The sequence below is a fragment of the Lygodium microphyllum genome, chromosome 16 (genome assembly GCF_053477565.2).
Source record: "Lygodium microphyllum isolate KBCC chromosome 16, Lygodium_microphyllum_v1.1.10, whole genome shotgun sequence".
Taxonomy (NCBI): domain Eukaryota; kingdom Viridiplantae; phylum Streptophyta; class Polypodiopsida; order Schizaeales; family Lygodiaceae; genus Lygodium; species Lygodium microphyllum.
Genome location: NC_141150.1, coordinates 82914828 through 82927265, shown reverse-complemented (window position 1 = coordinate 82927265; position 12438 = coordinate 82914828). Strand labels below are relative to the sequence as shown.

The 12438-nt window shown below is 40.0% G+C and overlaps 1 protein-coding gene across 3 annotated transcripts in view; it reads right to left on the bottom strand.

The window, feature by feature from the left end:
* LOC148023043 (P-loop containing nucleoside triphosphate hydrolases superfamily protein) overlaps nucleotides 1-12438 on the bottom strand; it is a 127754-nt gene that overhangs the window by 77827 nt on the left and 37489 nt on the right. For 2 of the 3 annotated variants that reach the window (XM_087696046.1, XM_087696044.1), the window contains exons 5-8: nucleotides 10927-11119; nucleotides 9618-9648; nucleotides 9466-9524; nucleotides 9219-9292 (exon numbers count right to left, since the gene is read on the bottom strand). In XM_087696046.1, coding sequence (XP_087552172.1) covers nucleotides 9219-9292; nucleotides 9466-9524; nucleotides 9618-9648; nucleotides 10927-11119 — 357 coding nt within the window. The remainder of the gene's footprint in view (nucleotides 1-9218; nucleotides 9293-9465; nucleotides 9525-9617; nucleotides 9649-10926; nucleotides 11120-12438) is intronic. The other variant, XM_087696045.1, reaches the window with a different exon arrangement.

Genomic DNA, 12438 nt, shown 5'->3' with positions numbered 1-12438 from the left:
CCGTTGCCTCCTCTCAGAAGATGCAATAAAAGCCCCCCTCTATTGAGGATGCATTATGAAATTGATCGAACAATGGTACGTAACGCGACAACTAACATTCAAACTCATAAAATGTGGGCATCTGAGGCTATGAAATCACCAGCTGCATAAAATGAAATTATTTTCTTAGCAGATTATTAAGGAATAGGATAACCTAATCATTAGAAAACTTAGGAGCCCTTATGGTTGAGAACTCAGCAAGGACAAGCCGATACTTGACCAACTTAACTTTCAAGTCATCCTTATCTATGATTTCAAAATTTTGGAGCTCATGATCCAATTGATGCGACAGGTCCTATCCTGAGAGCCACATAGCAGTCAATCAAGTGTGCCCAATGTTTGCATGCTAAGTCAAAATGCTGAAGATGAGAGTGGATCTTAGAGCAACAAGCCCTACATAAGCTCGGGAATAGTGGAGGTGTTACGAGCCTTCCATGAGCAAACGACATCGTATGGAACAAGGACAGGATCAGGTTGGGATTCCAACCCCTGCACTAAATCAAATAGGTTTTGAGAGTCTAAGACATGCCTCATCAAATTTGACCAAGTAGTGTAGTTTGACTCGTTGAAATGAGTCTTGTCATTAAATACATGCTTGGCAAATGAGAAGCTAAAACCATGAGGTATCTGGGAAAATGGATAGATGGAGTAAAATGGAGGATAAGATGGTGGTGGTGGTAGTGGTGGATAAGAAGTAGAAGGAGGTAAAGGTGGATAGGCAAGAATAGGCTACTAATGTTCAATGAGTGCCGATTACTATGGAGGTACCGAAACGAACATAGATCTATATGATACCATAGGTGTATGGGGAGGCACTGGGACACGATAGCCTTGTCCAAATATTGGTTGGAGCACTACAAAATGATTAGATGGTCCACTAGGTAATGCCATAGAGGCAAACTGTGATACCAAGCGATCCACACTCGAAGAATGCCCTGGAGGGAAAAACTTGAATGTGTGTGTGTGAGAGGATGAACTCCCATTAAAGGGACACCACCTGAATAAGAGAAAGACGGAGTCCTAAAGGTTGTGCCTAATGGAGGACCCCGTGGTATAGTGTGTTGTGGAAACATAGATGTACTTAATGGAGGCTGAAAGAAATGTGCAACAGAAGATAAGGGAGGGATGGGTGCGAGCCCAAATGGATTTGTGATAGATGTTATTGTGGGAAATATCGTAAGTTTCTTTTGTCCATTAAATGCACTAGATCAAGATGCACCTACTCCATATTGACCATGAGAAATAAAATTATTTGAAGAAAAAGGAAGTATAAGAATACTTACAAGTTCTTCTTTTAGCTTCTTATCTAGTTTTGAGTTCATGAAGAAATATATGTCTTCCTTGTTACTCACAAACCAAAGCTTGTTTTGAAAAGTTCCTTCTTGATGAGCATCTCTCAATTCAACAGAAAAGACAAAATCAATTGGCATAGAATCTAAAATAATAGGATTTGTACCTAGCATTGAAGAAAAGTAGTATTGTGGAAGTGATGTGTAATCCGAGCCAAATTCCACTTGTAGATGGTCAATCCGTAGTGGAGATTTCGAAGGTCCTACAAGATCATTAGTTCAGTGCACTGAATCTAAAGGAGAAAATGCAGGCTTAACTTAAACCTCCTATTGAGCCCTATACGTAAGGATGAGATTATACTTAGCGGTAGAAATTTGAAATGGTTTGTGGACTCCATGGTAGTCCGATGGTTCTCTGCCCATGTCAGATCGGACAGTAGCAAGCTAAGAGACCCACTCTCGATCGTTTATGTCCATGTCTGGCTATGAAAATTGGTGTCGTGAATGTGTTCAGAGTCATCTGACCCTTCTATTATTGCTGCTTTTTTGCGAATGAGCTTTCCGATCAAAGGCCGAGGTTTCTCAAACAATACCTAGTTCTAATACCATGTGAAAAAAAGCTCTAAACGCAAAAAAGCACGAAACCAATCGTACAACAAAGCACAAAATGATAAACTCAGAACACAGTTAGAATTAAGGTTAGAGTAACTCATAGACAGTAAACACAATGAATAAGAAAGTGAATGAATAACGAATATGCAATGCTCATGCAGCAAACACGCTATGCAATGAATACTCAACCTCGAACTCTCGTATCTTTGGGATCAAGGCAAAGGTTATGAGTTGTAGAGCAGGTTGTACTCGAACGGATTCCGAATAGCGACAAAGGCAGGAAGGTTGGATCTGATGCAGTCAATAGTGCAAGAGAGAGAAAGACTAAAAACGCAGGTACCTGAAGATAGAAAAAATCTGCACAACAGTTGTTACATGCAAACGCAGCAAACTGAGGTTAGAGAACGTCAAGGCGGCAGCCAAAAACTGCAAATGCACCATTCAGAGAAGAGAGAAGATCTTGGTGACAACTGCAAAATAAAATAAGAGGTTTTCTTCATTAATTAAGCATGTTTTGGGGCTATTTAAGTCAAGTCAATGCATTTTTAGCTCAACAATCTCAACTAAAACGCTATGTGAAATAGCTAACTAATACGAGAGAGAGAGAGAGAGGAGACTAGAGTGTTGGTGTTCATGATGTATTTCTCCACTATCCAAGATGAAGAAGACTTGTTGCATTGATTTAATGACTAATGTATTTCCCGATTTCGAAGCTTGCTTTTATGCACAATTTAAAAAAATTCATTCAACCTTAACTTATCCAACGAGAAAACGTCATTTTGGGGGGGGAGGGAGAATGAAAAAATAGTTTTTTCTTGGGATGTCAAAAGTTTGGGCATTTCATGCTTGACTAAAATGTTTCAATCATGAAACATATTAGGTGTTTCTCTATGCTTGAAATGCATTTTGCAGTTACTTTGCTCTGCCCTCTAGTCGTTGAATCCTGACCCACAAGCAAACATGTTCATATTGTCCATATCCTGCTTGAAGTTCATAGGCATGTCCTCTAGAGAAATCTTATTTCCAAGGGATGCTAGTTCATCCCAAATTTCCTCCATCTTGTTGATGCGGTCCTTCTTGGTCAGTCAGCACTAGAAAGCTAACATAGATGCATCTCAAGGGTCATACAATGTACAAAAGTGTGGACCTGTTAGAGAGAAGTAAGCAAGGTCCAAACAACTACCTTAGTGAGCCCTTTCTATCCCAGTGCATTGTTTGAAACAAGTCTTCCTCCTTGGCAAGGGTGGTAATTCCCTGATTAAGCACTTGATTACAGCAATCAGCAAATAAACATAACTTGAAATGTACAAATTACCTTCATAATCTTGGACATTGGACACCCTGTTGGTGACCCCCAGAACTAGCACCTCTTTCGGTATTTCTTTAACTTGATTGCTAAAGAAATGAGTACAAGCTAACACTTACAATCTCCTTTGATGTTCCAAAAGCCCCTTTTGCTATAGCAACAATCAATAATCAATTTGGGACAATTACCCCTAGATTCTCACTCAGGAATTGCACAAATGGAACCTTTGATTGGCCAAAATGCTGCCCCAAATTACAATGAATGGGCTGGCATCTAAATTCCCTGACAATTACACATTTCATGTGCTGAATTCAATGTGTACAATGCCTTCACCAATTGGCATGAGTCCCCATGTGGTTGTCAAACCCTAATTTCCATCAAAAGAACCGAAGTCAGGAGGCTACTCAACATAGATGTCCTCCTTCAACTCCCCATTCAAGAAGGCAAATTTCACATCCAGCTGATAAACCGGCCACCACCTATGGTTAGCCAAGGAAAGAAAACTGCACAAATAGTAGCCATTTGAGCTATAGGGGCAAAAGTATCATGGAAATCAATGCCTAGACACTATGCAAAACCTTTAGTAACAAGGAGGGCCTTGTGCTTATCCAACGTGCCATCACTGTGGTACTTGGTCTTGAAGACTCATCTGACTCCAATGATCTTCTTATGAGAAGGCTTAGGCACAAGGTATTAAGTGCCATTCCTCTCAATCAACTCGAGCTCCTACTCCATCACTCTCCACCAATGATCATGCTCTAAATCCTCCTTCACGAAGGTGGACTCCCAATCTACACAGCACGAGTCATCAAATAGTAATTAGTATACACAAGCTCACTGTGGTGTGCTTGATTCCTCCGAGAACGCCATGGGCCATTCTACAACAGCCACTCCTCAGGGACCCCAACAATCCAAGTATCATGAAGAGTTTCACGAGCCCAACGAGGAGGAGGCAAGATCTTGTCTCATCACTCTTCATCTATTGAAGTCTTTGGAAGATCCACCGACTACCGAGACTCAATCGGTGAGTCCGGTGGCTGAGAACTAAGCTCCTCATTCGAAGAAAATCCTCAAGAGGCACAGGCTCCAAATGGACAGCCGCTCTCTTTATGTATTGTTGAGTGAGCTTCTCCTTGTGTGTCGTGTGTGTTTGGCACAATAGTTTGAGACAGTCGCCCCACCACATGATTTGTGACACCATTATGATTATTTATTATAAGTAGTCATTAAAGAGAGCCTAGTTGAAGCATTTAGGTGTGTTGCAAGTAATCATAGCTTCAAAAATCATGTGCAAAAAGCAATTGAAGTCCTTCTAATCCACTATCTTGCCAAGGGCCTACTGGTTTACCCTTTTACCTTTAGATCCTATATCACCCCACCATGGCCTCCATGATATTTAGCCTCCATTATACAATGTGGCCATGGTAAACATGGATCCTACAATTGCTTACTGTAATCATTACAACTTGTGATGGGCTATGCAATCATAAAATTGTAAGCAATATAGGGGACCCTATCCAAAAAGAGTCATTTTTTAAATGCCCGTTAGCTTATCACATGAAACCATTAGGACGGCTCATTGAAAGCAACCAATGAACGACAATGTCCAACAAGTTTAAGACATTATTTTTTCTTTACAAACCAATGGGATAAAGCATGTGTAATTTTTTCTTTACAAAGCAATGGGAAAAAAGCATGTGTTATTTTTCCTTTACAAAGCAATGGGAAAAAGCATGTATTATCACAGGCACAATAAAAACATATAGCAAGTAATGTAAAATTAGGTGTCCCAGCTATCACTGGGATCTCCAAGAATAGGGTGTTCCTCACCCCCCCTCCAAGACACCATTCCAACTTCCCCCATGGATCCCATCTCATCCTCTCTAATGCCTAGACGAACTACCATGCCTACAGAAATGAAGTTGGCTTGTGCACCATTATCAAAGAAAATCAATGCATTCTGATCCCTAATTTTGCCCCATGCTCTGCACAACTCAATAGCATCATCATTGCGTTGAACATTAACAACATTGGGCACCAATTCCACTAATATTTTGGGCTTATTTCCTTTAGAATCTCCTTGATTTTCTGATTTTCCAGCTTGGTCCCTATTGGGACAACCCCTTGCAATGTGACCCTCCTGTTCACAAATAAAACACTTATTTGTAGCCATTAATTCTCTACTCTATGCCAATGTTTTCAAGCCCTTTCTTTGCTGTTTTGGTCTCTTTACAAGCTAATTTTCCGATCTGCCACTTTTCTCAGTCTTAAAACAACTTTTTATTCGGCTTCTCACCACTCTCTAGGAAGCCCAAATCCTTCCCACGCAGCAACGCATCAGCTGTAGCGGCAATCTCTACAAGCTGAGACATGCTAGACAAGGTGGATTTAATGCAAAAATCCCTTATTTCTTTGCCCACAAACATATTTTTCCACTTGCTCATAAAGGGGTACACGGTGATAAGAAGTAATAGGCAGCAATGCATCCCAAAACTTCTTATTATATTGCTCCAAATTCTTGCGTTCCTTAGTATCCAACTTATTCCAAGTTGTCAATATACCCACCTCAAAGGTAGTTATCAACCAATTCGATGAAAACATTTGCTTGTATTGTATCCACATTGATAGTGCTCTACCTTGCATTAAAAGAGTGGACCACCACCGCAATGCATTCCCTTTCAAGAAAGTGGTTGCCTTTCGAATCTTTGAGAACACAGTGAAGTCCCCCCCTGAATAGGCTGCATCAAACTACTGAATGAAAGTCAAAGCTTTCAGCCTATCTTGTGCCCGCTGAAGACTCAAACTTCACTGCTTTTCCACCCTCATCACAGTCTTTTACTGCCCCTTTGGGTGGACTACTGCAAAAAGGGTGCATTCGCTGAATTGACATGAAACCAACACCAAATGGAGCATTCGCATGACCAGCACTTATTTCTTAAGCCCCATAAGCATTCAGGGATGCAAACGCATTACCAAACATGCTACTTTGTGTGCCAAGCATCAAGCCAATGCTGCCATACATAGGGTTTTACATGTTTCCAACCATACCCGAATACATTGGGCCTTGCACACCATGCATTGGTTTCAACATACCATAGGGATCTGTGCCATACATTCCTGTATGCAGTCGCTATCCAACCATAGTATGAAAAATCGTGCTTTCACCAAAGTATCCTAGCTGCCTCATCATAGCATGCATGCCTGATTGTCCAAAATCCATTGGATTGGCACTTCCATGATGGCCTTGAATTTGCATTCATTGCCCCATAGGTACTAACTATTTTGCTTCATTAGCAACTTTGGGAGCTCTAAGTGAAGGCTTTGACATTACCTTCGGTGCACCTTGTTGTCCCAAAGGTGTAGAAGATATCTTCTTCTTCTTGCCTTGTCCTTCTTCGGAGTATTAAAAAATCGGGTAAACTAAGGATCCTTTGCCAATTCAGCAAAGAGATTTGCTGCTGTCCTCATCTGATTCTTGAACTGGTCATCAAATTCCTCTTCACTTTGCTGATTATCAACCTCATTATGCCTTTAAGACCCTCCACCTTACCCAACAACAACATTTTCAGCTTGTTGTCCATGATCTGAGCCTCGTCCAAGATCAAGCATTGCCTGTTGGCCCCAAAACTTACGCCCCTTTCGGTATTTCTTTAACCCCTTGATTTTCACCTAAGAATTACACAAATGGAACCTCCAAATGGCCAAATGCTCCCCCAAATTACAATGAATGGATTGGAATCTGAATATCCTGACAATTACACAAATTTCAAGTACTGAATCCAGTGTACAATGCCTTCATCAATTGGCATATGTCTCGAGGTGGCTATCAAACCCTAATTTCTATAGAAATTTATGGTTTATAGCAAAGATCTATTTACTATCCACCAAATTTGGCTGAGATCTGCTCAAAATTGCTAAGAAATGTTGAGATCTCCTAAGAATGGGTCGGAGAAGGTGAGAGAAAGCCAAGAAGAGAGAGAAATTTGATTTTCTTCACAAGAAAACCCTACATTCTACCTACTACCTACTCCAACCTATATTCAACGTAGTCACTTACAGCCAAACACCTCCAAAATGTTGTCACCTAATCAACAATGCTATTGCCAGCCCTTGAAAGGTGAGTCCTTGCTGTCCCTTGCCTGCTGAGGCCCCCAGATAGTTGTCTTTTGCAGCAAATTGTTATTCTGATCAAAAGATGGACCAGCAGCTCTCTCTCTCTCTCTCTCTCTCTCTCTCTCTCTCTCTCTCTCTCTCTCTCAAGTTGTAAACTAATTGAATGGCAAAGACCCAGTCCCTAAAAACGTTTTCTCAGTTTGCATGGGTATTTTTGCCAAGTGGCAACCTTCTAAACCCATTTTTCAGTTTTATCCAACCATTTAATTAATTTTCAGAATTAAATAATCCTAAAAATTAATTTCAGCCCTTCTGACGCTGCCCAAAATTAAATGTGCCCATCCATAATTAAATTGGCTAGGCCATTTGCAACCTGGAGTGGTCCCCAACCGCTGTTGACCCTTAGACTAACATTAATTAATTAATTAATGCTAGTCCCTAGTATCACCACCAACACTTATTGGCCATATAACTATTCCGGCGTCAAAACTGACACCAATTGACCAACAAAACCCAGTCGGCATAACTCATCACAACTTTTGCCTTTGACACCCACTGCATCCTCAAGGTCATTGGCCTATTACCATGAAATAACTACCATGTGCATCACATGTGCTAAACGACCTTGCACATTTGATTAGTAATTTAATCAAATGTTATCAGCAAGATTAAAGCATCTCAAAATTTTACATCCCCGTGACAATATTCATGGGTCTCTACTATCTAAATGTTTTTCTTTCAGTTCTATATGTAGTCAATTAAGTGTGATTGAGTAATGACCCAGTCATAAAACCTTGCTAAGGCTCAGTGGGCAGACTACGTGAGCAAAATAGACATAACAAAATCCCCCATTAGGACTAATGGTAAGTTGCTTGATGCTGATTTCTCTCTAGAAAAACCAATAACAAGCCAAGGAGTGTACAAAGATGTACACAAATTTTGAACAACAAGCTAGCACCAAAAGAGTCGAGTCTCAACCTTGAACAAAAACTTTGGTTAGCTCTGAGAGGAAAAAAGACTTGTCATCATAGTGGATTAGTTTATGAGAATCCTTAATGATCAGATAAAGAGATGTATTATGAGCAGTGATATGCCAGGGAACGCATCAGTCATCAGATGCAGACAGAATGGCGGCAGCTAGCCCTACTTTGCCTTTCAAATGTTTTCACATATGGGGAATCAGAGCTGAGGCTAAAATAACTGGCAATCATTATACACTGCATTTCTCTTGATAAGTTAGTGTATGACTGTACCATAGCAACTTGCAAGGTGCAGGCTCGCTATATGATCAATTGGAAAATCAATCTGTTGTCCTTACTTCATCCTAGCGCAGAAGATCTATCCCAAATGAGCCCCAATCTAACTTTAAACAAACTTGATCAGTATAACCAGCATCTAGTCAAGTTAGTGTATGACTGTACCATGATCAGTATAACCAGCATCTAGTCAAGTTAGTGTATGACTGTACCATAGTAAATTGCAAGGTGCAGGCTCCCTATATGATCAATTGGAAAATCAATCTGCTGTCCTTACTTCATCTTAGCATAGAGATCTATCCCAAATGAACCCCAATCTAACTTTAACCAAACTTGATCAGTATAACCAGCATCTAGTCACACTCATCACCAGATATAAATGCACAACAAAGAATCCAAAAGCATCCAAATTCATAAGAATGCAATGGATAGTCAAGAGTGCTTTGCAATGTTTTCTTTCCTAACTTACGTGCTTGGCTAAAGAGGCTTACAGTCAGAAAATCAGAACAAAGATCTATGCACCTCCAGCTCTAAGACTGTACAAAAGACATGAAAGGTATGTTAACAGATGTTATTCTGACTTAAAGGCAGCAAGAGACATACGAAGGAAGAACAAAAATATCGTTATCTTTTGGGTCCCCAACTCCATGGTCAAAAGAAGGAGCAGATACCCATCCCTGAATAGTGGAAAAACCAACCACCCCATGCAGAAATCAGTATGCAATTTTGATAATGCCACAAATCTTAAACTAGTAAGGGCTCTAGATTGATGGATTAAAAATGCATACTTCCACATTATTAACAACTGCAAAGAGTTACGATTTAAACATTACCACACAGCATGGTTTACCTTTTCTCGCAAGAAAACAAGGCAACTCACAAAGCCAGCAGAGTCGAACGTCCAAGGAGCTAACATGCATATTTACACAATGTTAAAGATTCAGAAAGCTTGATAAGCTCAACAAAGAAACAGTGATTCCGCTCTCAAGTGCATGCACTAACCTCCTCTCCGTGCGTGAGCTTCAGCAGGATTCTGTAAAAAGTAAAACCATGCCCCATATAATAAAGTAAGCTTGATGACCATGCTTTGAAGCAGAACTCAAATGTGCCGAATAACGAAAAGAATGTTAGAAAACTAAGAACCGCTATGCGCAAATGTAGGCAAGTGAATAAAAGTCATCATATCCAACAAGTGCACATGTTAGAACAAGACCAAAAAAACATCTATGTGTCAGTGGGAAACGAGCATTTAAACACGGGCATCTTTCTTTATGCCACATGAGATTGGAGCTTGGCATGAGGCTTTTATGCTAACATGACTATGCATGTTGCACAAACCTCCTCTTCTAAGCACCCCATCTATGCAAGACATGGTGATTTATGGCATGACCTATGGCCTTTATACAAACTGGGAGGCCACAACAACCAACATGTGTAGCTTGCTACCCCCAATGAGGCCGCACAAAGCCCAGGTGTGTAGCTTGCAACCCCCTATGAGGCAACATGAAATTAGCATACTCCCAATCAATTTACCACAGCCTCTAACTGAACTAACATGCTCCAAGCATGTAAATTCAGCTGATGCTCTCTCAGCATCCTCTATCCAAATAGTAAGTCAAAGTCAAAAATGAACTGTAAAGACCGTTCATTCTAAGCCAATCCCAGGTGAGCAGCTACATTGACAGGATAAACACATGACAGCTGCAATTCTGCAGTAAAGAAAAATTGAAAATACTTCTTACCAACATCACAGCAACAAGACCTGATTAACTAATCAAAATATTATTGTTTTGAGTGTACACAAGCATGTGGGTGTCCCATAATCTTTCCAGCAATCACAATTGTAACATATCCTAATTGCATTTGTGTCCACATTAGCTCTCAAGAGTTTCCATGTTCATAGGTAAATTCCTCTACTAAAACACTAGCAAAGCCCCAATTTTACAGCATGTCTAGCAACTCACCATATTAACAAACCAATAGCAACCAAACAACCTGATGTTCGAAGTATTCTAAAGTCTCAACAAGGAGAAAGAATAAGTTTTTTATGTTCAAAGCCCAAGCATACAGTTCTTTGATGCTCCCATCAGACAAGAGATCCCCAGAAAGCACATACTGTCTTAATAGTTTATAACCAGAAAATCCTATCCGGTTCATGTCGTGGTTCTTAACCTTATGCACAATAAAGAGGCATATAGTGCTTATAATAAAGGGGATGAATCAGAAAATCATCTGAGAGAAGTTCAGTCTGGCGTGCAGTTATATGCTCTTCTGTGCAAGACTGCCTATAGAACAATCCATATATTCTTACCTTCATTGCATCAAGTTGCCGACGGTACAAATGAAAACCATCCATAGGCAAAACTACAGCTGCTTCATCAGTAAAAAAAGCATTGTCATCCTTCTCCTTGGTTTGAGACCACAGTTTGTTTACTCGGCCTGCAACCTCCTCTGCAACAGTTGACTTGCCAGCCCCTGGAGGGCCAGCTAACCCAATTATGTACCTGTAGTACAAGCATCATCATGACTTTGAGTGTATAGGGACATCTAGACATTTATAATGCCACATATGCAGACAGGCTGTCGCTTCCATATTGCTTGATAATGCTGCAATAGACTATTGAATTGTTACAGTAAAGATTCAACCAACCATAGAAAAGGAACATTGTGTGGTAAACATGCAAGGAAAACAGAGCACATAAGAAAAACGCCTTATCAACATAACACCATGAGCTATAAAAAATAAATGACTTCTGTAAGTTAAAATGTTTGAGAATGATGAAATAAGAGAAACATTGGCATGGTCTTGTTGTGAATTCTTACATATGTTTAAGAAACTCTTCTTTTTTTGTTTCCCTCCGACAAATGCCACATTAAAATGATATGCCAATATGCTACAACAACTACATATTTGCTGCAAGTTTAAAATGTTGACAAGAATCCACAACTTTTGTCACTTATCTGCTTCATGGATTCAATCCACTTCGTTTCATTCATCTGGATAAGGTACCATACATTTTCTCCTCAATTTGTTAAAAATATACAAGCTTAACATATGGTTCAAATAGCAACTTCCTTCATTGTAATCAGGGAAAAAATAGCTGTATGAGCTTAATTTTGTCTTGAGAAAATCCTTGAATTATAGATCTTAGTGTATCACCTAGTTTGCTGTAAATATTGATCAAAAGCACAATACTGAAATTTAATCTAATAATTATTTTGATGCCTTGAAAAATAATCTAACTGGCCAATAATTAAATTGGCTAGGCAACTTCCATTCCCGAGTGTCTCTACGCCATCTTTGACCATCAGATTGGCGTTAGGTATCATTAAACACCACTTCTCTAATGTCACCACCAACTGACACTTATGGCCAAATGAATGACCTAGGCCAACAACTAGCACCAGATACCACCAAGTACCTATGCGGCATAACTTATAGCAACTTTTGCCTTTGACATCCAATGATTTCCTGGAGTCCCGGGCTCATAAATTTACTCTAACCCCAGTTACACCTCACATGTGCAACATTTACTTAACCATGTGATTAAAAATCAATCCACATGTTAGGTGAGGTTTCAAAAATACATATGCTCATGACACATTTCCTTCACTTCCTATGGCTGTCCCGAAGCTGTAGAAGGTGTCTTCTTCTATTTGCCTTTGTTGTCCTTTCTTGGGGTGCAGATTCATGTCCATAAGGCCCACTTTGTGCCCCATGCATCATGCCTATGCTACCATACATGTAATTATTCATTCCTCTTATGTCGTCCTTTGGCAAAGATTTAGAGGAGAACTGGCCATTATAGATCTTGACTCGAGA